Below are 25,428 nucleotides of genomic sequence, written 5' to 3' on the forward strand. Positions count from 1 at the left end.
TGGGAATTGTTCACTCAACGTGGGAACTGTCCAATCACCATCTAACTCATGCAGAACAATTTTTTCCTGTGATGTGCCTGCATTTGCTCAATAAAATACTAATGAGTTACATTCAGCGCTTCAGTGATGATTGGATGATGGACTTTTCCTCACTGTGATTGTTGCTCTTGGATTAATTTTTTGTATATAAAGTATTGAAGTTCGTTTACTTAGCCAATGTAAATGGTTTACACCAGTGTTTCCCAAACTGGTGTCCGCGGACCCCCAGGGGTCCGTGACACATTCCCAGGGGGTCCGCAGGCAACAGTTTTAAAAGCACAGAAACGTTTCTTGTATAATTAGCAGCTTTCCAGCAACTATAAAAGTGTCAAGATTATACATGAATAAATAAATGCCAGTGATTAATGTACCTGCTGGAGCGTAAGGAGAGTTTTGTTTAGTGGCAGCTTTGACTAATGTAGCACAGAGGGGTAATGTGCCTACTGCAAAGAACGTGTAACAGGCATTTTAAAAAGCAGTATTTTATGTGCATAGGTTCGTGGTTACTGTTTTTGTCACAGAGATTCTTTCGTTACTGTGCACTTCATAAGTGACAATCGTAATGTAGCAGAGGGACCTATAAACCGTCATCAAAGAGCTGCTTGAAAACTGCATGGTTAGTAACTTATGTTTTTTCCCAGTTAGTCATTATCCTGATGCTGCTAAAAAGATTTATTTGGGTAGAAATACATTTTTAATGTTAAAGTCAGCGCTAGCCACTGTTTTATGTTCTGAATCCTGAGTTTGTGCTTTTCCAGACCAAGCACTCTTTAAACATTTTATATACACACGGATTTACATGTATGATTCAATGTCTATATGAGTGTGATGTAAAGTGCTCTGACATCCTACAATGGTACGAGAGGTGCTATGAAACAAATCAAATACATGTGACAGAGGGGCTATTACTTCAATATAAAATACTAAGGGCCAGATCCGTTTTTAAATGCGCGAACGGGTTCGCGAACCCATTTGCGCATGCATGTACATTGCCTATTTTCGAGTCGAAATTTGTTTGCGTCTCGCTAAATAGGTTTTGCAACTTGCTATTTGGAAGGGGCATTCCCTTCCAAATAGCGAGTCTCAAAACCATGTACAAATTTTTTGTGGTCGCAAAACACTCGTAATTACCACCTACTTCAAGTAGATGGTAATGCATTCGCAAATGGGAAGGGGACCCCAGCGGACCCCTTCCCCTTTCCAAATGCATGTAAAATTATTTTTTAAGGGCAGGCAGTTGTCCCAGGGACCTCTGCCTACCCTTAGAAAATGAAAAGAAAACGTTTCATTTACTTTCTTTTTTTTTTTTAAATGCATGGTAAGCGGGCTGCATTTTTTTTTTAAACTGCATTATTTAAAAGCAGTCCCAGACATGGTGGCCAGCACAGCCCAGCAGGCCACCACACCTGGGAGGGCAGGCATTCCCAACGGGCTCGCAAATTGCGAGAGGCTCATTAATATTAAGGAACCTCGCAATTTGCGACCCCATTGGGAATCCCAAACAGTGTTAAACACACTGTTGTACATTTTATTTAGCACTCGCAATTTGCCACTTACAATGTGTTGTCAATTGCGAGGAGCTAAATGAAATGGCCGTACATCTGGCCCCAAAATCGTTAGTACCTTGAGTATTTGTTTTGTGTGCACATGTGTGTATTTTTTTTAATTACTGTTTTAATATTTGAAATTTAAGTCATACAAATTGCTTGGGGGTCCCCGGCTTCCAGTGGTGACTCAATGGGGGTCCCAAGGAGTCAAAAGTTTGGGAACCACTGGTTTACACTATTCCAGTGAACAATAGTAGTGCACCTTGTGTCTGGGACACCAGTTCTAGTTTTTTCTTTCACATTTAGAAAGTTGGCATTTTCCTGCCCATGCTATTTGGTGCCTGCAGCCTATTCCTTGGTCACATGACTGGGTATGGTTGGCAGTTGGATTTTGTTTATTCCTCCCAGATAGCCATACTATAGTGAGATTAAGTATGCTTGGATCAGTTATCACTGACAGGATTGGGCAGCATAGCTCCACTTGCAACTGAATAGGCTGTGACCAGCCTTCACAAAAATTAATTGTCACCCTTGCATTGTTCATGAATTCAGCCAGGATAGGAGAGGCAGGAAACTTAAAGCACATCAAAGGAAATTCTAATGAAACGTATCCTACTTCAAAGCAGGCACCAGGTATAAAAATAGGACTCTAAGAGCCACACCTCCGTTCACTTTCTGGAACTGAGGAAGGCTCTCAGAGGACTGCTGCTGCTGCTGTTGTGGTGTGCTGTGTACTCCACAAGCCTGCCATGCTGCTTGAGCCCTATTCCACATGTTGAACTCAGGACTACCAGAGTGACTCTGAGGCCTATTTGGCTGGCCTCCTGATCAGAGCCTCAGGCACAGAAAGGGCTCCACCCTTCTTGAAGCCGCACCTGGACCCAGCATCAGTGAGTCCTAACCCCCAATGTAGTGCCTCTTCATTCCTGAACCCTTGCTGGTAGTGCTAAAGGTTCCCAGATAGCCAAATGCAAAACTTGGGATTTATAAGATTTTCAGCTAAAAACTGATTTGAGAATCGAGAGGAGACTGGGACCAACATGCTTGTCTATCCACCCGAGTTGAATGGCTGGTTGACCTGACATTGCGACAGCTCCTACTACATTCTTCTCTGCAGCAGTAAATCCTGTTCAGTAATTCTTTGCCACAGGGTTGTCTGGCCTCATGTAACTCTCATCAGCTACAGTCTCTGATTGGCTGCCACCAGAACAGCAAAGATGTAGTGGCAGCCATTTTAGGGCCCACATCCTCAATCCCCATCCTAAAATAAATTTGAAAAACATATCGGGGTGCAGGGTAGGGATACCCAGTCCTGCTAGGCTTTGGTGGTGGGTCCTCCTGTGGCAAACTCATATTTGTTTTTAGGTCTACGGATCTGATCACATCTCCCATCCTTTCCAAAACAGGCCCTCCGGGGTAGTCCAGGGCCAGGAGTGTTGGTGCACTTTAGTTTTTTGAGAGGGCTGAAATGCAGCCTTGCTCCTGGAGTCTCTATGATGCCCAGGTACTATATTACTGTTAGAAATGGGGGTCTCTAGTTGGCAGAGGTAGGTGCCTTGGTCCAAATAGGGACTCTCGCTTCTAGTCAGGGTAAGTGGTCAACCCCTGCTCAACCCCTGGGTAGCTTGCACGAGCAGACAGACTTATCCCAAAGGCAATGTGTAAAGTATTTGTACTTAAAACACACAGTAATACAGTGATAACACAACAATGGACACCACACAAGTTAAGAAAAATTAAAGAATCTTTATCTAAACTCAGGAAGACCAGAACAACAAAAATGCAACATACATGTCATAAGAATATGACTTTAAAAATGTTTCAAGCAACTGGGTTCATAGAAAACTATGAATGCATGATTTCTCACAAAGTAACTGGAGATGTAACAAAATTCACAAGGCCAAACAACCTCAGATATGGGAAGCGTCAAAAGCAAAGAGATGTGTTAGTTCCTGTGACATTGGGGAGGCAATGCAACAGTTCTGCTGCTTGCAGGAGAAGCGGTGCGTAGAATCCGGTCAGCAGAGGGAAGTGATGCGTCGACTCTAAGACTATTCTGGTCTGCGGGTGATGCGTCATGAAAACTTGCTGCACAGGTATGATGCGTGGAAATCCGGTATGCGTACGGGATCAATGCAGCGGCACTGCATCGGTTTATTCAGCCGCGATCCCTTGATGCATCAGTTCTTGCAGTCGTGACCGGAGCTGCATCGGTTCCGCAGTGGCTCAGCAATGCATGGAGATTCTTCTCGCACAGTGGTGCTGCGTCGGAAACAAAGCTGCAAGAAGAGCGATGCAGCGATTTCTTCAGTTCTTCTTTTCTGCCAGCTCCCAAATAGCAGGAACAACCTCCAGAGGCACAGAACTGGAACAGGCACCTCTTCAGGTCAGAACTCTCAGCAACAGAGTTCATTAGAGCTGGGGGTGAAGTCTTTGTGTCCCTGAGATCTCAGAACAGGAGGCCAGCACACACAGTTCCTTGGAGATCTTTTTCAAGCAGGTCCAAAGCAAAATTCCAGTCTTTGTTCTTTCCTTGGCAGAAACAGAAACTGCAGGCCAAACCCCACACAGCAAAGGGGCAGTAGTAGTCCTCCTTACAGCTCTTCTCCTTGGCAAGGGTTCCTCTTGAGTCCAGAAGTAATCTAAAGTTAAAGTAAATTTAAAGTCTACTACTTATATCCCATTTTGTCTGTGTTCTCTTTGTGCAAAGGTCTCCGAGCCCAGTCCAAACCAGTTCTGTCCTCACGGGTGCAGTATGACCACAGAGGGTGAAGACAGCATTGTGTAAGGGAGACAGGCCCTATTCAGGTGCAAGGAAATCTTCTCTCACTGCTCTAAATTCAGGCAAGGTCCATTCAGCTCAACTCTTAGTCATGCAAGAAGGGCCAGGCACACTTAAACCCTCCCAGTGGCTGTTTACAGTGACTGCACATCCCCAGCCACTCCAAAACAGCCAATACACAAACAGGCAGAGGCACACTAAATAGTTAAGAAAGAAATGGCCTACTTTCTAAAAGTGGCATTTTCAAACACACAATTTAAAAACCATCTTTACTAAAAGATGTGTTCTCCAAATTCTGAGTTCGGAGAGCCTAACGTTTAATTCTCTATCTTGTCCCAATGGGAAGCTATACTTGTAAGATGTCATTTTGTAAGATACTTGTAAGATGTATACTTGTATACTTGTATACTTGTAAGATGTCATTTCTCATTCTATCCATGGGACAGATAACTTTTCAATAGTGAAAAACGAAATTGGCAGTATTTTACTATCAGGACATGTCACACACACCAGTACCAGTTGGGCATACCATAGGGGTGCCTTACATGTAAGAAAAGGAAAGGTTAGGGCCTGGCAAATGGGTGCAATTGCCAAGTCGACATGGCAGTTAACAGACTGAGCACAGACACTGCAGTGGCAGGTCTGAGATACTTATTCAGGGTTACTCATGTGGGTGGCACAATCAGTGCTGCAAGCCCACTAGTAGCATTTGATTCACAGGCCCTGGCACACTCAGTACACATTACTAGTGGTTTACCAGTAAAACAAATATGCCAATCAGGGAGAAACAACAACAGGTCAGAAAAAAATAGGAGGAAGGAGCATAAGGTTTGGGGAAACAGGGCCAAGTCCAACAATTACCTAGGGCTGTTTTTATACATAAAGGAAGGGGTGCATGTGATTCCCCTCCCTGCACCTCTTTGAGGCCCTGTGGACCCTATCTCCAGGGCTGTTTTAAAATTTAGGGGAGGGGAGCTCGTGGCTCATCTATCCCAGTATTTATAAGGCCCCAGTAACCCCATCCCCTTAGTCCATTTTTATAATGATTGGAGGGGTCCATGTGGTCCCTCTCCCGAGTCTCTTTAAGACTCTTTGAGCCCCAGAGGACCTCATCTCCGGGGCAGTTTTCAACTTTAGGAGAGGTGGACGGGCAGACCCCCTCTCCAAGCCATTTTGAGGCCCCAGGGACCCCATCAACCGGGACGGTATTTTTTCAGGGAAGAGGGGCATTGGACCCCCTCCTAGAAATGTAGATCGGCCTCAGAGGCCCAATCCAAGCAGTATCCTGGAGATCCCTTCCCTTGGAACACTGATGTTTCCTCCTCAGAATCTCCCGGGTCAGAAATACAACTTTGGTTCTGACCAGGTGGGTGCAGAGAAAAATGCAGGCAAAGGAATGGAACAGGCTCCTGTCAGGACCCCAATGGGTGCTGGCTGGGGAGCAAGCAGGGGCTGCACAACCGTGGGGCTCCCCCTGTGACCCCCAATGTTTTACCCACATGTGGGTGTCCAGGTTGGGCATCAGGCACCCACTTTTTAAAATTAAAAAAAATGGCTGGCTCCTGATAAGGTATTGGCTGGTGAGCTTGCAGGGGCTCTGGCGCTCCTCCCATGGCCCCCAATGAACAAGTATGCTACTATGCTGTGGGTGTGCCAGGTGGGCACCAGGACACCCACTGTGAAAAAAATGCCATCACTTGCTTGCACCCATGTGGGTGCTAGTTGCAAGCTGGCCTGGGACGCAGGGGCATTATGGCTCTCCCTCGAGGCATCTAACATTTGGGTATGTTGTGGGGGGCCGAGGTGGGCCCAGGGCAATTACTTGTTTTTTTAAATAAATGACAAAAACAATAATAAATTAGGGTCAGGAGTCCCTGATTTTATAATTAGGAGCACCCCAAAATCACCACCAACTAATTTTAGAAAAGTTGTGGGGGGCTGCAGGGAGAGCGGCAGCCCCCAGCAACATTAAAAAAACAGTACATCTCCTGGGTCATTAATCCATGGCCCGAAGAGAGCTTACCATATTTATAAAGCAGTTCAAACTGAAGCTGTATGCTCTTCAGGTGGACTGCATGGTGATTTTATATAAACAAGACGTCATTAAAAATATTTAATGACAATCACTTAAATTAAACATTGTAATGTGTTAATTTATAAAGTATACATTTGAGTAGTTATTGGTGACTTTTTGACAAAGATATTTAGATTGATGTGCTGACCCCTTAATAGAGACAAGAGGTTTGCTTATATATGTTGCCACGGACAACGTCAGTAGGTCTGCCTTACTTTATATTAAACCCTTTATATTGTTACATCACATAGTCAGCCAGGAGCGGGGTAGGCACAGAGCTTTAATGCTGGCCAGGCTGCGCCCAACCCCATGGCATGCTTACAAAATCCTGTGAGTCATAATCCTACCTGGTTAACAATATTTGAAAAAATATACAATATGCAGTGTCTATGGATTGAGGATTAATCATAGGCTACCTAAATTAGATTGACCTTGCTTCCTGAGATTATAGATTATTTTGAGATGGACATTCAGAAACTTAAAGTATTGACATGGCTTAGCATATTTAAAATCATGGTGTCTTTATATGCAAGACAAACCTCATACCCTAATGGAATACAAAGTGTGATCATTGAAAGGTCATCTCTTTTTCTCCCTTTTTTATTTACATAGCAAGATACTGAAACTCCAACCTACAAAAAACACTCTTGAGAGGGCCCAGTCTCTTACTATCTAACATCATTATTAGATTGTGAAGCAAATATTTTCCCACTTTCTTCTATTATGACTTGAAGATTGATCAGATATGAATTATCTTGCTCATACAAAGCAAGCAGATATTTGACTCCGGAGGAGCAAGGTAGTCATACTTTTGTACAGTTTATTTTATCCACGAAGTTAATGGGTCAGTGCTTTGTAAGAAATTGGATTTCTGGTTGTAGGAGGGTAAACCCCTACTCAAGTTGGAACCACAATCCTTGTCGGTGAAGTCACAAGAAAACCCCAAATTAACCTGTACTCAATCCTCAGGTAGGTTGGCACAGAGCAGTTAGACTGTGCAACACTTCAAACAGGAACAACGAAAAAATATAACACAAGGAAAATTCCACACCAGTTTCGCAAAATTGAGTACATTTGAATAAATAATCAAGAACAAAATGGCAAAAATCCAATTAGTGAACTGGAAATATCCAGGTATAAATATTTAAGTGAAAATAGCACCAACAATCACAAGGTGCCAACTGTGGTTGTCTGTTCGTGCCAGACTGGGACAAAGTCACAATATCAGGTCAGCTTTGATGGAGTGCGGGCCGGCTGCAGGGACCCTGTTAGGCCCAATGAACAAGAGTTCTAAAGAATATGCAGGGCTTGTAATGTGAAGTCCCATCGACAAGAGGTCTGTGATACTAGGGCCTGCTTGTGGGATGCGTTGCCCTGCTGCATTTCAGATAAAACTGTGGACTGCAGAGGCAAGGAGAAGTCCCTGTGCTGGGACAATACTTGCTGCTGAGGTGATGTGTCTGTTCTGCTCAGGGTTGCGCCATGTAATAGAGAAGATGGGTCTGTTCTGCTGGATGCACAGATTGCCTGGCAGAGCACCTTCAAACCCACTTCCCAGGTTCCAGGACTGGAGAGGCACCACTCAGCAACTTTGAAAGGTATTACTCACAGTTGTAGAGTCTAGGTGTTGGTTACAAGAGACTAGCCCTTAATGTCAATCTGGTGGTCCTGGGTAAAGGTTTCAGGTCCAGTCATTCTCAACCAGGCAAGAGGTAGCATACAGTAGGTCAGCACAGCAGGCAGCAGACCTTAAGCGGAGCAGTCCAACAGTGGCAGTCCTTTAAATAGAACAGCAGTCCTCCTTTGTGGCAGATTTATCTATTGGTCCAAAAGTGTACTGAAGAGTTTGTGTCTGTATTCCAATATTTATACCTAGTCCCTTCTTTGAATTGGAAGAAAATTCTAGAAGAGTACCTTCGAAGTGCTCAGGTTTTCTGCTTTCCCTGGACTAACTTCATGGGGTATGCGGGCCTTCGTGTGAAGGCAGGACACAGCCTATTCCATAGTAGGTGGAGCTGTGCCTAACTTTGCACTCTCATCCTACTATTGATGGGCCATTCAGGCACACCTAAGCTCTGTACTGTCCGTGGCTGTCTAGGAAGAATACAAAAATACCAACTGCCAACTACACCCACTCATGTGACCCAGAGAGAAGTTGCAAGCACTAAATAGCTACGACAGAAAAATGCCAACAATCTAAAAGTGTCATTTTCAGAATTGTAATTGAAAATCTGCATTTACCATAAATGGGGATTTTTCATTAAAATTCCAAAGACACCAAACATCAACTGTTTAACTGGTTCCATTTGGAAGCTATCCTTATTAACCTTTTCCATGTGTCGGACGGCCGTCAGCCGGCCGACTTCACGGTGGGCGCGTGCGGAGGACGGCCGTCGGCCGTCCAAACTGCACACGTGTAATTTTTTTCCGCATGCAGCGGAATGTCTGCCACAGCGAAGTGGTTAAATGTAATAAGGTTAACTCCAATGTTATCCTATGGGAGAGGTTGGCCTTGCAATAGTGAAAAGGGAATTTTTCACTATCAAGATGGGTAAAACTTAGAATTGCATTTCCTACCATGTTAGCTGTTTAGGGCCTACCCAAGGGGGACTTGTGTGTAATAAAAAGGAAGGTTTGAGCCTAGCCAATGATTTATTTTTCCAGGTCAACATGGTAGTTTAAAACTGCATGCACAGGCTATAATGGCAGGCCTGAGGCATGTTTCAAGTGCTACTTAAGTGGGTCATATACTGAGTGGTGCAGGCCCATTAGTCACAGTTCATTTACAGGCCTTAGACACATATAGTGACATTACTAGGGACTTATAAGTAAATTAAATATGCTCCCTGAGGATAAGCCAATGTTACCATGTTTTAAGGAGTGAGCACACATACATTAGCACTAGGTAGCCGTGCTAAAGTGCACAGAGTCCTAAGACCAACAAAAACGAGATTAGAAACACATGGAGGAGTAGGGCAAAATGTTTGGAGGAAGTGCACCCTAAGGCTGACAGGTTTAACATGCTGGAATACATGTTCAGTGGACTTCTCAATTTGATTGGGTGGACTGTGCTATCCTCGTAGCCTTTCTCATGTGTAAAGATCTCTGTCATCTCTGAAAGGCATTTCATTCAATAAACTTGGCACCTATCCAGTATACTTTCCAGGGCCCTCTTTCATAGGAAATTCCTATTTAGTGATCTAAAACAAGAGGGCCAACTGGCACCTTTGCAGTTTCTGCATTTTTTTCTAATCTTCCAGCAATAATGAGGAAAGCAGGATGTTGTACCCCAAAAAGGGAAGCAATTATATGTTAACATTTTAAACATATCTCTTGGTGATAGTAGATCTGATGGCAATTCGCCTTCAGTGCCAAGTCAACTGCATGGCTAACTACAGCAAACTAAACAGACCTACAAATAATTACGATAAGGCCCAAATCGTATTCTTTGGATAGAAACCCGGTTTACCTTGCACACACAGAATTTTCTCCTAAAGTATTTTCTGGATATAAATTCTGGTATTACATTTCTATATAAGTTTGCCTACAGAGACTCGGTATCAGACAATACTGTGCACAATGGGAAGATTTAATCACATTTATGGACATCTCGTGTGTGCCGTTGATAAGGGCGTGTAATGTCAAGGTGATCGCCCTTATTTGTATTGTTGTCCCTTTGTTTATTTTGGGGACACAATGACCTACAAAAAATTATAGAGCAAATCTTAGAATCTGGTTCTGAGCCTAGCACAGATTGGTCCAATGAAAGTCTCCTACAAGTGTTTTAGGTGAATACTCTATTAATACTGTAGCTGAAGTGATATTGTTCAATTCTATTCAAAACTATATTCGCCATTCACTCTTATTGATGATCAGATTTACGGACATGGTAAAGGCTCTGCAAAAATGTTGTATAACTCAAAAACCTCTTCGGGCATGACTCCTTGTACATGACTGACACTTGAGTTCCACTTACATCGAACTTTAAAGAAAATTGTAGTTGGGTTTATCAAAAGGGAAATCATACTGGTTGTTCTCTAGAAGATGCAGCTACATTCTTGGAGCTGATGATAATTTTAAATAACCATTGTTTAAGAAAACGAAAAAAAATGATTTGTGTCCTGTCCTTTGGACCGTTCATCTCTACAGGGGAGAAACATGAAGAAACTACACAGAACCTTCTTTCTAGATGCCTCGCTGAGGTAGCCAGCTGGATGAGGGCACACTGTCTAAAACTAAATGCCGAAAAATCTGAAATTCTATTATTGGAAGGTGCCCACCAGATTTGGGACTCTTCGTGGTAGCCGGTGTCCCTGGCATCTCACCTACTCCAAAAGAAGCAGAAAAAAATCTTAGTGTGTCCTTGTTGATGAGTCTTCATCTTTGCAGGAGCAACTGCAGCAAATGCTATGGCTTTCTCATACTACTTAGGAAAGTGTTCTACTGGATTTTAGTAGATTGGCGCAGGACAATAATCCAAGCCCTTGTGGTCGGTAGATTGGACTACAGAAACACCCTATATTTGGGGATGGCTGACTATATTTTTACCAGCCTGCAGGAGGTCCAAAATTTGACGTCAAAACTCATCTGCAATAAAGATAACTACATTGCTCCTTCAGCCTGCTTAAAAACCCTACATTGCCTACCCATCCGAAAGAGTCAAACATTCAAACTTCTTTGCCACGCTCACATGGCTCTACATGACTCAGGTCCTGCGATACTTCGATCTAATATGGAGTTCTACACACTATCTGGAAGTCTGAGATCCTCTAATCTATCCTTAGCCAAATCCAGATGTACTAAGAAAGTCAGAGCAGGAGGCTGATCCTTCACCCATCTTGCTGCAGCACACTGGAATCTGCTACCCTAGGCCTCTGCCTAACAAATGACTCCCTCAGTTTCAGAAAGAAGCTTAAAACATGGCTTTTTCCAGATTAGTTCTTATTTCTTATTTTCCCTCCTCCCAGTAAATTAGTAAACATAGGTATGGCAGTCATAGCGCCGTGATATCCCTTTGGGGATGAGTGTTTGCACTATCAATCAATCAATTAATCATAGCATTTGTAAAGCGCACTACATACCTGTGAGGGTCTCAAGGCGCTAGGGGGGAGAGGTATCTAATATATAGATACTTTGAATAAAAATACATGTTATCAGAGGTTTGGTGGCATTGATTTTATTGTATTCAGAAGAGCCAACAACACAGCAATGGGGACATTTTTAAAGGGATGCACTTATATGACTGTAAATTGTACCAATTTGTAATTGAAGGTTTTAATTAAACGTTTTTATTCTATTACGTATTTGCGTCTAACGTAATTGGGCCATTAAACTGAACTAAGTAAATAATATATCATAACATGAGCTTAGTTTATTTGATTATAAATGGAGGTTTCATTCTTAGAAGTCTTGGGAAAAATGAAATGACATTTGCTTTCATGCCATAATTCTACCTTTGGTGCACATTTCTCAATACTCAGGAGCTCACAAAGTAGTGTATGCACATGTGACTTTTTTATTTTCTCCTACTGTAGCATATTTTCCTTTCGGGAAATCCCTCGCCCTGATCCCACCAAACATGGGTAATGTCCTTCCTCATTCAAACCAAATATATATTCTTGAAACCCGACTTTCACCAAAGTGCATTTGCAACACGGGGCCGTCCGGGGCCGCTGGAGGCCGGGCTGGGCCACCCTATTAACATCTACGGGCCAGGTATTGATCAACTTACTGTTGTCGGAACGGCTTTGTGACCTAATCCCCTTTAGGTGGGTAGTAAGGGGGTCCCTAGTATTATGGCTAGCTCAATAAGTACTTCCACTCTGCTGCCTCCCCTGGGGGAAGCTGAGCCTGCTATCATGGGTCCCCTTGACTCCTACTTCAAGCGTCTGCCGCAGGATATCGATAAAGAGATTGCCCTGGCAGAAAGGCGAGCCGGGCGTAGGCTTTCGATTGAGCTTCTGAAAAATCCACTGGAGAAAAACCAAGGCTTGAACTATCCTGCGCTGGTTACACCATTATCATCCATTGTTCTACCAGCCTCCCAGGACTTATCACATGACGTACCTCTGCTTTCTGAGTTAGTAGCTAACTCCCAATTGGACATTGTTATAACTAATGTATCTGTTGTGCATCCTGAGGCACCTAGCCAAACAGTAACAGGGGAAGGAGCTTCAGAAAATCACTGTGTACTAACAGAAGCGGGTAAACTTAAGCCAGGTGTTAAGAGGAAATGGGGAGCTACTGTAAAAAAACAACAACCATTAAAACCTGCTAGAAAATACAGGAAGCTAGGTACCAAACCGACTTCGAATCATGTCCCTCCAAAAGTATGATGCATTAATGACTAGAGGGGAGGCTGAAGTAGCTCCAGTTGAAGTGGAGCCTATAAATATGGCCCACCCGACACCAAGGGCGGTGCCTATCCCAGACCCAACTGTCAAAGTTCCCTCTGGCTTGCTATCCCCTAACCACGATCTTCTGATAGAAGTGGAAAAAATAATGCGTTCCCTCCTTAATCCAGTGGAAATAAGACTTAAAAAGCTAGCTGAACAACTTGACCATCTAGAACAAGCTAGCCTAGATAACTTTTTTTCTATTAAATCTTTAATTAAGTCTGGCAAAAAAATGGGTGAGGTTGGGAGCTACCAACAGAAGGGTGATAAAGTTCAAGGAGCCGTGTTGGTTGACCTACAATCTCCACCTGTAAGTGGTATTCCTGCACAAGTTAACAAAGACGGGGGGAATAGCAAGAATGTACCTGATTCCGTGTCTAGCAAAACCAGTAGTAATTGCGGGAAATCGAAGTCCAATAACATCAGCAATAAGGGTAGCAAGGACAGTGTAAAAAACCCACCTACAACAACTAGTAAAAATGTCACACCCTTGACGACCGGATCGGGAAAAACTTTGGCCCAACAGGCAGTAAATGATAAAATTCACCCTAGTAATGGGAATGGGAATAATACCTGTGTGACAGTGGCAAAACCTCACACACAGAGCCATGTTCCCCCACAACAAGTCCATGCACAGACATATAAAATTCACCCTAGTAATGGGAATGGGAATAATTCCTGTGTGACAGTGGCAAAACCTCCCTCACAGAGCCATGTTCCCCCACAACAAGCCCAAACACAGACCCAAATAATCAAATTGCCAACTAGAATTCCGCCAGTACAGCTCACCCCGGACTCCTTCCCTTATGTGGCCATACTTACTAACGTCCCACCCCTAACGGAGGGCCAAAGAGAAACCTATGACATGTTAAAAAACAAGGCCATGCACTGGCTTTCAGTCAATAGACCGCTCCCAGGGGGGGTGGATGGCCTGATAATTGGGGCTAGAAGGGTCCATTGGATAGGGAATACTATAAAAAAACAGGGGGGTGAGTGTATTATAATCAATTTCCAGGATCCAAGGGTTGTGGGGTTGATTACGGGACATGGTTGGAACACTAATATCGGAGGGATTGGGGTTGTTGACCTCACTTTCTTTTATCCAAGACCGGCGATCTATCTAGGGGGTTCCAATGAGCATCCGAGACCCAGTCCTTGCACCTGGGTAGAGGCTGTCCCATCTGCTGCTCCCATATTTAGATCGACTAATTGTTATACTGAGGCATCTAACCCTTATAAAGGGCAGGGGCAGATGAGGTGGGGATGCTGACAGAGATCAATTGAGCAATTACGACAGGACGAGGACATGGTTAGTGGAAAGTTCCCTGATGTACTATTAAGATCCTACGATGAAACGACCGGAAAACTCGTAGTGGAGTATGTGAGGGATGTGGAAATCATTGAATGCTCGGGGGGGTGTGTGGGTGAACCGGGTTTGCAAACTATTGACTGTTCCAAAGATGGCACAGAGGTTAATTGTATAAATTTTGCTTCAAATGAGGTTTGTGATTGTGGGAAGCAGGATGATCTACCGCCTATGACATCTAATGACAAGGGGATTTGTGTAGAAAATATCCTGGAGAGATTTTTGTCATGGAATGTTGCGGGGTTGGGGGCAAGATTGTTGTCACAGGATTGGATTGACTTTATAACCGGGTTTGAAATGTGCCTTTTTCAGGAGACATGGGCATGCGAGCCAATCCATTTCCCGGGTTACTTAAACTTCTGCATACCGGCAACGAGAGGCCATAGGGGTAGACCTATGGGAGGCCTTGCAGTCTGGATTAAACAAAACTCAAATGTAAAGGCAAAAACGATTGATCTAGGTAGTAAGGATATCCAGTTACTGAGATTATCTGTAGCCAAGGGTTCAACAATAGATATTTATAATATATATGCCAGGGGCACGAGTCCAGGGAATTCTGTTACCCTAGAAGTACTATCCGCTTCCCTTGAATCTCGGTCACTTGGAAACAGAGTAATTTTGGCTGGTGACTTGAATAGGACATTTGAGCCCCTAGAACATACTGCATTCCCAATAGGACTAGAGGAAGATGCCCTTTGGGACATCCCCAACCTAGACCTCCTACCAGTGAAGCGGTGGACTAACGATATTTTGTTGTTGAATGCATTATGTTTGGAATATGGTTTGAGGGCCCTCAATGGTAGGACAAAAAGTGATCAAGGCGGTAGTTGTACATACGATAATGGACATAATAAAAGCAGGATTGACTATGTCATCTGCAGTCTTGAGCTATGGTGTGGCGTGGGTGACATGGAAATTGTGGGCAGAATAGAAAGCGACCACAATCCCCTCTGTGTCTCCCACTCATGGTGGAAGGCTGCACTAGCCAACCCAGTGTCAGGTAGTGGGAGTGTACCTGTTATGGCCAATGACTCTAGAAGGGTGAAATGGCCATATGTCCTGTCTAACTTGACCACTTTGGAGTCTATTAATTTGGAGGTAGACAATGCCATTGCCGGCATGGAAAGAGTAGACCCTGTACTACCAGGCTCTGTCCAAATAACTGACATACATGAGACTTTCTTTTCTCGGTTAAAACCGCATTTCACTAAGCCTTTGAAGGCTAATAGGAAAGTACCAATTACAATTCCAACCTGGTTTAACAAACAATGTAGGGTGGCTAGGCTGGAGTTGGGCAGAGCACTCAAAAGTAGGGACAAGGCCTCGATTAAAACTGCAAGGAAATGTTATAACGACAGTATTCGAAAGGCTAAGAAGCAGTGGGACGAGGAGTACTGGGAGGAGCTACTGGAGGCTTCAGGCCAAAAGGACTCCAGAATGTTCTGGAAAATTGTGAGATGGGGAAGAGGGGGCGCCCCCAATAATCCCGACAACAATGTCGATGAGGCATTGTGGGTCGAGTATTTTAAACCCCAGTATGCTGAGTGCAGGGATATAGTGGCTATAGAATCTATCCCTATGGTATTTTGCAAGGGTGATTTTTTTAATACCAAGGATGCGGAAATTGTAATCTCAACACTGCAGGGGGGAAAAGCCCCCGGGCTGGATGGAATCCCTTCAGACATTTTTAAGCATGACAAGGTTAAGTGGGCAAAATATGCGACTCTGTTGGGAAATGGCTTGGCTAAAGGGGCAAAAATCCCCAATATATGGAAGGGGGCCATAATTATACCGATTTTTAAAAAAGGCGATCGGTCACTCCCAGTAAACTATAGACCAATAAGTTTGCTGGCTACTATGCAAAAAGTAGTGGGGAAGATGCTTGTCGACAAACTTATGGCCTGGGTAGATGACAATAATGCCCTATCCCCTTACCAGGCAGGATTCAGACGTGCAACCAGTACGGTCGACCAAATTTTTCGCTTCACCATGCTGCGGTGGGGGACTGTACTCCTGGGTAAAGGCAGCCTTTATGTAGCATTTGTAGATCTAAGGGCTGCCTTTGACTTGGTGCCCAGGTGCACGCTGTGGGAGGTTTTATCCAAAATTGGGGTTCCTCTTGAACTGCTCTCGCTGATAATGCGTCTCCACGAAAGTAATTATGCCAAGGTCCAGTGGGGGAGGAATGGGGAATCCACTATTAACTTCCCGGTTGAGCGGGGAGTGCGGCAGGGTTGTGCAATGGCACCCCTGCTGTTCTCGCTGTTCATCAATGGCATCGTGGACAGGATGTTGGACGCAATGGTTGACGCACCTTCGTTAGCCGGCATCAGAGTCCCAATTCTGATGTTCGCGGACGATACCTTGATTGTGTCCAAGACTCCGTCGGGCCTCCAGAGAGCCCTGAACATTTTTGACGCATTTTGCAAAGAACGGGGTCTTGAGGTGAATGTTAATAAAACCAAGTTGATGGCCTTTGGGCAAAAGCGCCAATCTCAACCTAGGGTATTTTTGAATAATGTTAAGTTAGAGCTAGTAAATGTCTTTACATACCTCAGGGTTGAGATATCAAGCAAACTTGGCTGGGCAAGACACATAGAGAAGGCGCTGCTGAAACATCAGCAAATTTCAGGAGCCCTCAGGCTCGAGCAAGTAAAATCCAAGACCAGGCCCATAAAACCAGTTCTTATGGTTTATGACGCCAAAGCCTTGGGCGCAACCCTTTATGGGGCCGAAGTCTGGGGCTTTGAGAGTCTTATCAACATCCAAAAATCTGAGAATAAGTTTTTGAGAGGGATAACTAGTCTTCCCCAAAGCACCCCTTTAATACCGCTTGTCTTTGACCTTGGTAGAAAATCGCTCAGGGACCGAGCCCGACTGAGGCCAATCCTTTACTGGAGACGGCTTTGGACAACCATGGAAATAAGGCACTACGCCGAGGGGTTCCTAGCATTAGCCAAATTAGATGTTTTTCGTAAAATTAAATGGCTAAAAACGCTTAGGGACGTTCTTGCGGAACTTGGGCTCTCGAAATTATGGGAAAACCCCCTCGGGGAAGTATTCCCTAGTAAAACCAACATTAAAGAAATATATTGGGATTACATTGATCAGAAAATATGGAGGAGCGCAACCTCGGATTCAATGGGGGGAAGATTTCTAGAAATCAAACAAAGCCCATCCCTGGAAAAGTATTGGGACAGCATAACTGTCCCATTAGACAGGAAATTATTTTTCCAGTTAAGGGCGGGCTCTCTCCCCCTGAGGTGCCTGACGTCCGCTTGGAGAACAAGTAGTGGTTTGTGCTGCCCGTCATGTGGTGCCCCCAATGAAAATATTGCACACTTCCTGTTTATATGTGAGTCCTATGCAATCCCAAGAAAAACATGGTTGGCTCCAGTATGTAGGAATCTTGGTGTCCGAAGTGGTGTGGAGGGGTTGAGAATTATCTGTTCCTCCACTGAAATGCCCATTGTAGTTGGAACAGCCAAATATCTGGGGTGGGCATGGTCCATAAGGAGGCGGGCTCTACTCCCCAATGTGTTTTGAATTCCACATTTTTATATCTGTCTGACTAAACCTTGCAAATATCTACTGGGTGTTGTATATGACTTTTATACCTACAAAATGCGGGCTACATGTATGGTATGAGTTTTAATTTGTCTATACTTTGGGAATGGTCCGTAACGCGGGGGTCCCAATACCTCAACATGCATTTAGTACTCGCATAGTATGAAAAAGCTTATTTTATTCCAATTGGTAAAAATTTTAATGCTTTGGTATTATGTATTTTCAATTATAAATTGTTGTAATAGAATGCTTGATGTTTTAAAATGTATGAATTTATATGCCAGTGCTTTTATGAGTGTATAACTCGAATAAAGCTTTTTCAATCAAAATAGTAAACATAGGTATGGCAGTCATAGCGCCGTGATATCCCTTTGGGGATGAGTGTTTGCACTATCAATCAATCAATTAATCATAGCATTTGTAAAGCGCACTACATACCTGTGAGGGTCTCAAGGCGCTAGGGGGGAGAGGTATCTAATATATAGATACTTTGAATAAAAATACATGTTATCAGAGGTTTGGTGGCATTGATTTTATTGTATTCAGAAGAGCCAACAACACAGCAATGGGGACATTTTTAAAGGGATGCACTTATATGACTGTAAATTGTACCAATTTGTAATTGAAGGTTTTAATTAAACGTTTTTATTCTATTACGTATTTGCGTCTAACGTAATTGGGCCATTAAACTGAACTAAGTAAATAATATATCATAACATGAGCTTAGTTTATTTGATTATAAATGGAGGTTTCATTCTTAGAAGTCTTGGGAAAAATGAAATGACATTTGCTTTCATGCCATAATTCTACCTTTGGTGCACATTTCTCAATACTCAGGAGCTCACAAAGTAGTGTATGCACATGTGACTTTTTTATTTTCTCCTACTGTAGCATATTTTCCTTTCGGGAAATCCCTCGCCCTGATCCCACCAAACATGGGTAATGTCCTTCCTCATTCAAACCAAATATATATTCTTGAAACCCGACTTTCACCAAAGTGCATTTGCAACACGGGGAAACTGCTAGTACCCATAGATTTACATGTGTGTGGCCATTTATCTATGTTTGCAGGTTGTCCCACCCACTGAGGCCTAAAGTCCCACACTTAATGCCCGACTTGCAAATAAAAGGCTTGAATTCCTCTTTACTAGTGAGATTTTCAAATTCAGAAGTATAGTTTACAAGTATAAAATGTCACCAATTCTGCATAAACGAATAAAGATTTGCGTGTTTATTTTGCATCGGAGTGAGAACTTCTTAGTGAATCAGTCCCTGGCTGATCGTTCTTTTTAATGTAGCTTGCTAAGTAGCTGTTACTTATTACTGTGGTAGCTAATTTAAAAATACAAATTACTTTAAAAGATTCCTCTTTTTGCAGTACTGTGTAGAGTTTACTAGGGCCAACACTTCCACAAGGCAGAACCTTCAAAGCGCTGACTAATGGCAGCATCGAATTATTACCAAGTCTCGACAGTTTTCCATTTTGTCAATGTATGAAAACTCTTTACCACACAAAATAATATTTCACCTGAAGCTCTAAAATTCCTTCCACGGTTCTTGCTGATGCTTCAGATAATGAATTGAAGGAAAAATAGCAACTGCAGATGCTTGTGACCACTAAAGAGGAGAGAATGAAATTGATCCTGGAAAAATGGCTGATCGATACAGAGGAAAACTGAGTATCTATGGACACGCAATAAGAAATAAAGATTTCCGAAACTCTTTATCCCATCCCTCAAAAAGTCCTTTTCTTGTAGTGGCGATGTTAAGCATTTCTGTTCCATCGTCTTTCATTAGTAAGCAAGCGCCTCCGTGCAGTCGCAGCTGTCCACTTCATTTTGTTTATTTCCTTTCAGCCGTGTACGAGCTGTCGTGTGAAGCCTACAAACATCTTGGTAAAACGTCTGACATCTATTGGATTGATCCAGATGGCAGCGGACCACTGGGGCCACTAAAGGTTTATTGCAACATGACAGGTACTGCATAGATCAACTAAAATATATTTTCACTTTACAAACGTTTGCAGGATAGAAATTTCTGAAATTGTGCACTTGAAAAAGTTGCTCGAGAGGTTTTTGGCAATTTAGTTTTTTTCTTATTTAAATTGTGATATTTTATTTTGTAAATGTATAATGTATACAATTGTCTCGGTGTTTTCGAATGGCTCTTTAATTACGGTTAAAAAAATGTTATGTATTTAAAGCTTTAAGATTAGAAGTAAGATTGTAAAATGGTTGCTAGAGCTATATTGGAAAGAAGTTTGTCTTTTTTTCCTAATGGAAACAATATAAATGAACATAAATGTTAAATTAATATTGAAGTGTAGAGAGCGTTTTCACAATGTCATGGACTGTGCATCAAAATGATAGGGGGATGTTCTTCGGGTATTGCACAAACAGCAGGCAGATGCCACTAACCTCCTGGGTACGAGTTATGGTTTCACCTTGCGTTGTGGGATGCAGGCTGCGATGACGGAGGACAAAGTCATCAATCTGGCTGCTCCAGCTAACCAGAGAGCTCGGCTGTTTGCAGGGATCAGATAAGAGAGATTTCGGTCCTAGATGTTTGAATGAAGCCATTGAGAGAGTATGAGGCACTCACTCAGAGGCCACTATCAGCCGTACTCACTATCATTATATCATTACCTCCTCGTCCATCTTCAGCATCCCAGGCATACAATATGGATGTTGTCTGTTTCCATAGACTTGCAATACCTACCACAATAAACACATTTTTAATTCCAATATTCATATCATTCGAATGTATTCTGGAATACCGGGTACAAGAATATCGCGACACACTAATGTAATCGAAAAAATATCAAGGGACAAACTATCAATAGGCAAGTGCATACATGATAGTGTACGTGCAATATTCCTAACTTCCAAACGGTGCACCTTCAAGCTATATATATATGCTGGCGACAGGGGGTCAGTAAACCACCTTTGCAATCATCTGAAGCGCTTTTGTGTGGTCTGTACCTGGTTTGAAGTCGGAATCCAGATCCGATAGACAGGAGTTTGTATCGTATATATATATATATATATATATATATATATATATATATATATATATATATATATATATATATACATTGTCATGGTGAATGTGTGCGGAGTTGAGCATAGAAAGTCTATACATTCTGTCCCTCAATATTTAGCCTACTGTACAGTGTCCCGCGATATTCTGTATTCGATATTAAGCATCCACACTATGCCGGCATAGAACAAGTGTCTAAGCTAAGCCCCACACCTAACTGAGAGCCCAAATAGCAAAACCAACATAATCACACCCTGAGTTTCTCTCTCACTTCATTCACACGACTACACCGACTGTAAGGTAGGTGCTTGAACTTTTGTAATATTGATCAGTTTATCATCAGGGGCTGCGCTTTACCCAGCGCTTTCAATACTGTGAGTATTGCTGTCAAGGTTTCTGTATAGCAATCCATGTTTCCAATCTGAATCACACTTACCTTTGAGCACTTGGTTCAGCTTTAGCAGTCTCATGGCATTTTCTTCAGATTTCGGCTGTATTTGTTCGGTCCTTTCCCCATCAAGAATGGGAAGTGTCTGCGTCTCCCCATTACTTTGTGGCTATAGAAAGAGGCTGATGGGAAAGTGGTCAGGGTCTAGAGCAAGTGACGCTGTTTACTTACGCTTGCTCTATATAATACAGAAAGTATTCTCAGAAGCGCAAAAACACTGAAGAAACCAGTTGACTCCTTCTAATTTGGAGTGGAATTAGGTGCAGTTGCTTCTGGTCTCCCTTTGTTCGCCTTGAATCAGCAAATGCATAATAGTGCAATTGCTGCAGCCAATCAGGCTAAAGCGGGATAAACTGTTGCAAAGCAGGCAAGGGTGACCTTACCTATTAACAATAACACTGAGCCTGAAGTGGGATTAGACTTCAAAGGATGCTATGTCCAAAGTTGAAAGTGATGCACCACATCAGGCTTAGCATGGCCTTCCTGAACCAGTCCACCGGTCCACATCGAAAGGGAAGATGATGATTTTTTTTTTTTACAGTATGAAAGAACGGAGTCGTAGAGTTTACCTCTTCATAGTGTAGTGTCAAAGGTCCTGGAAAGAGTGGGATGTCTGTCTTACCGAGATTTTTATCACAGAGGTAACCCTTGGTTTATTTGAGAGATGAGTTTCTCTCACTTGTTAAGATGACACCACAATGGCTGGCTTATCACTGCAAGGTTCTATCATTGAAGAAGATGTATCTCCAGTTCATGTGGTTGATAACAATATGCAGAGTCATCAATAGAAATATCCTATTTGGACTCCAGTTTTATGTTACAAGCCAATACATTTGCCACCTAAGCTATTCAACCCAATCTTTGAGACCTCCAATCCTTAGAGGAATGGAAGCAGCAAGGAAATGACTGTATTCCTATTTTATCAATGATGGTACAACAGATGAGATTCTGGTTGAACAACTTCTTTCATTGTTTGAGTGCAGCTGCATTGGGTTGCTGTGTTGCTATATGCCCCCACATCAGGACGTACTCATGTTGAGCGGACAGTTCTCAAAAGACCCTTTTGATGCGTTCACCCTTTTCTGGTTTAGCATGATTTGGCACTCAGTTTGGGGAGATAATCAAAAGTTCTGTAGAGGATTGTAAACTGATGACTCCTTTACGGCCTCCGGGTGGACCTATGTCGATCAGAGGCCAGAAGAGTGTTTGCTCCTCCATCATTTCCTAGTGCCCAAAATCAAGCCTTTTTACTGAGTGTGTAATGGCTTTGGGCCCCTACATCTGACAAGTCCTGGTCTCTGCTCTCCACAGTCACATCTTGTCCATCCTCAAAGGTATGATTATCTTTTCTTTCAACCAGAAGATCAAAGTCCTGTGGGAGGTCACATCCAATGTTTTTTGTATTTTGACATTCTTCATTAAGAAACACATGGGTTTTTCAAATAATCAATAAGGGATACAGAATTTAGTTCAGTAACTTTTTTCTACAGATCATCAGGAAACACAATCTCCTTGATGCCCAGTGCCACACCATGTGTTCCAAGTGGGAATACAGAATCTTTTGGCAAAATCACTACTGTTCCCAAACACGAAAGTCATCAGAGAATCCATGTCATTATTTTTTCTAGTTCAGAAACAGTCTGTGGCGTTCATGCCTTTTCTGGAATTGAAGAGAGTCAATGCATTTATACCTCATGCACCTTTGAAGATGGTAGCTCTGCAGTCCATGTTTCAATGAATAGTTCCATGGAATTTCCTGACTTTGTTGGACACCAGAGATGCATATTTGTATACTGTTATGCATCACAAATGTTCCCTCATTTCTGCATTCTGGGATTGCGCTAACAGCTCTAAGTACTATCGTTTGGACTGGCATCAGCCCCAGAGGTCTTCACAAACGTTTTGAGCCCATTGATGGGTATTCCAGATTTCTTGGTATTCCAAACTTGAATGATTAGCTAGCTTGCAAATCATGTTTTTCTAAGGCAAACAAAAAACTATGGGGCATATTAGCAAGAAGCTCGTTAAAATTATCCCCGTTTTAGCGGCAGGAAACTGCCACTAAAACGGCGATAATGGGCTTACTAATATGCATTATAGAATTCCAATAGAAGCTCATGTTAGATGTCCTGCACATCTAACCTTGGCTACTATTGGTATTCTATAACGCATATTAGCAAGCCCATTATCGCCATTTTAGCTGCAGTTTCCTGCAGCATTTTAACAAGCTTCTTGCTAATATGCCCCTATGGGTGGAATGCTTGAATTAATCTAAGCTTCTTGTAAATACTCGGGCTGCATTCCAGTCCAGCCCAGTTCCTATAATTTCTAGAATAATGGTCTCATTAAATGTTGGTTGCGTATTTTTAATATACTCGCTAAAATCCTATTTGTCAACTTCAAACTTAACCTTATCTCCTAATCACGTGTGTTTTTTGGATTTTTGTATGGGATTGCTCACTCTCTGGTCCAAGTTCTTTTTAACAAGATACAACAAAGCCATTCTACAAAAGATTCACTGGTCATGAGAACATGACTTATTGCAGATGTCACAGCAGTTTCTCTTGGTGCCAATTAGTTTTCTGCTTATGGAGTATTTTTCAGAGGGCAGTCGATTTTTGACTTGAACCTAGACCACCTACACCCAGCGGCACCATCCACACAGGAGCCAATGCTCTCCTTTGACCTATCACAAAAGGAGGGAAGCCCAGGCTTTTTGCCCCAGGCACTGAATTTATTGACCGCCCTGAATTACTGTACAGCATCTATTTAACTGATAAAGAAAATAAACACTGGCCCTGTTCCTTTTGAGGCAGCTAATGGGGCAACACAATTAGATGGTTCCAAGAACTGTGCTTTTCATTCCCCCACTGTCTTACTCCCTTAACCCCTCCCCTGCTGATGACGGAACTGCTCCGTCATCAGCCGCGGTGGCGCTGTGCTGATGACGGAGCGGTTCCGTCATGGCCTGCCCGACGCGCTTGCGCTGGGCGTTCTATTGAGCGGGCGGGGCCATGACAGAACCGCTCCGTCATAAGCACAGCGCAACCGACGCTGGTGACGGAGCGGTTCCGTCACCAACATGCGCCCGCAGCTCTTCCGCCCCGCCCCCTTAGCACTGCGGCAGAATAGCCGCCGCAGTGAAGGGGTTAATTATGAGCTACAACTCGGATGGGAAATCAATAAGGGCCTGCAAACGTTTTGACACCTGGCCCCACAAAAGCTTCGGACATGGCTGCCTGTCCATTAAAAACACATTAAAGAAATGGAGTTTACAATCTACCATTATGTCCAAGAAAGCACCCTCTAATGGAGCCTTCTTCCTGTCCCACAGCAAAATCTCAGGAAGGGGTAACAGAGCATCCAAAAATTAATTTACAAATAATATAAGACTTGCCCGTCCCTGCCCCCTAACACTGCTGGGGGTAAACAGTCAGAATGTGCCTGCAGGAGATCTGAAAATAACGAAAGTCAAACAAGATAACCTATCAAACCAAGATCACCTGTTTCTGTCAAGGAACATATAAGCTTGGCATGTTGTGAGGTGTGGGTCTTCTTTCTAGGGCACCTTCCAGGAGAGTCCTGTGCTTTAAGAAATAAAAAATATATAATACCATATTGAGTAAGCAGTGTGTAAAAGATGGCAGCTGAGGGGCTGAACTACCACCTGCTTTGCCTTCCCAAATACTGATTCCCTATAAAAACAAAGTTTAATAGGACATTAGTCATGGGATGGGGGTGTACCTTGCATGGTAGTTGGATACCCCGTCCGCCTATTACCAGTCCATTATATCCAATGGCACTTGTAATAGGGGGGCGGAATATCCGTCACGTTTGTGATGTAGTAACCCATCCACCAAACTCTAAATCAGACCCTGCGACACACTGTGAGATGCTCAGTCACGCTTTCTGCTCCCGCCGCTGGAAGTGCCTGGATGGGCACAGTCGTTGCCTTGGAGATGTGATGTCCCAGTTCACTGCATATACACCTTAAAATACAACCTGCAAAACTGATCTCAGAACAAACAGTTATTTCCCCATGGAAATGTATATTATCCATGTATATCTCACGTGACTGGGATTTCTTAAACTGCTTAACATTGAACTAGATTTAGGAGAAAATACTTTATTTGTGTTTGGGTCTGTCCTCGGGGTTGACTGTAATCTCAAA

At 43.1% G+C, this 25,428-nt stretch overlaps 1 protein-coding gene across 1 annotated transcript in view; it reads left to right on the forward strand.

The window, feature by feature from the left end:
* CNTNAP2 (contactin associated protein 2) overlaps positions 1 to 25,428 on the forward strand; it is a 2,542,823-nt gene that overhangs the window by 2,116,930 nt on the left and 400,465 nt on the right. Inside the window, exon 12 of the mRNA XM_086939829.1 lies at positions 19,627 to 19,746. Coding sequence (XP_086795955.1) covers positions 19,627 to 19,746 — 120 coding nt within the window. The remainder of the gene's footprint in view (positions 1 to 19,626; positions 19,747 to 25,428) is intronic.

This window comes from Lissotriton vulgaris, chromosome 10 (assembly GCF_964263255.1).
Source record: "Lissotriton vulgaris chromosome 10, aLisVul1.2, whole genome shotgun sequence".
NCBI lineage: Eukaryota > Metazoa > Chordata > Amphibia > Caudata > Salamandridae > Lissotriton > Lissotriton vulgaris.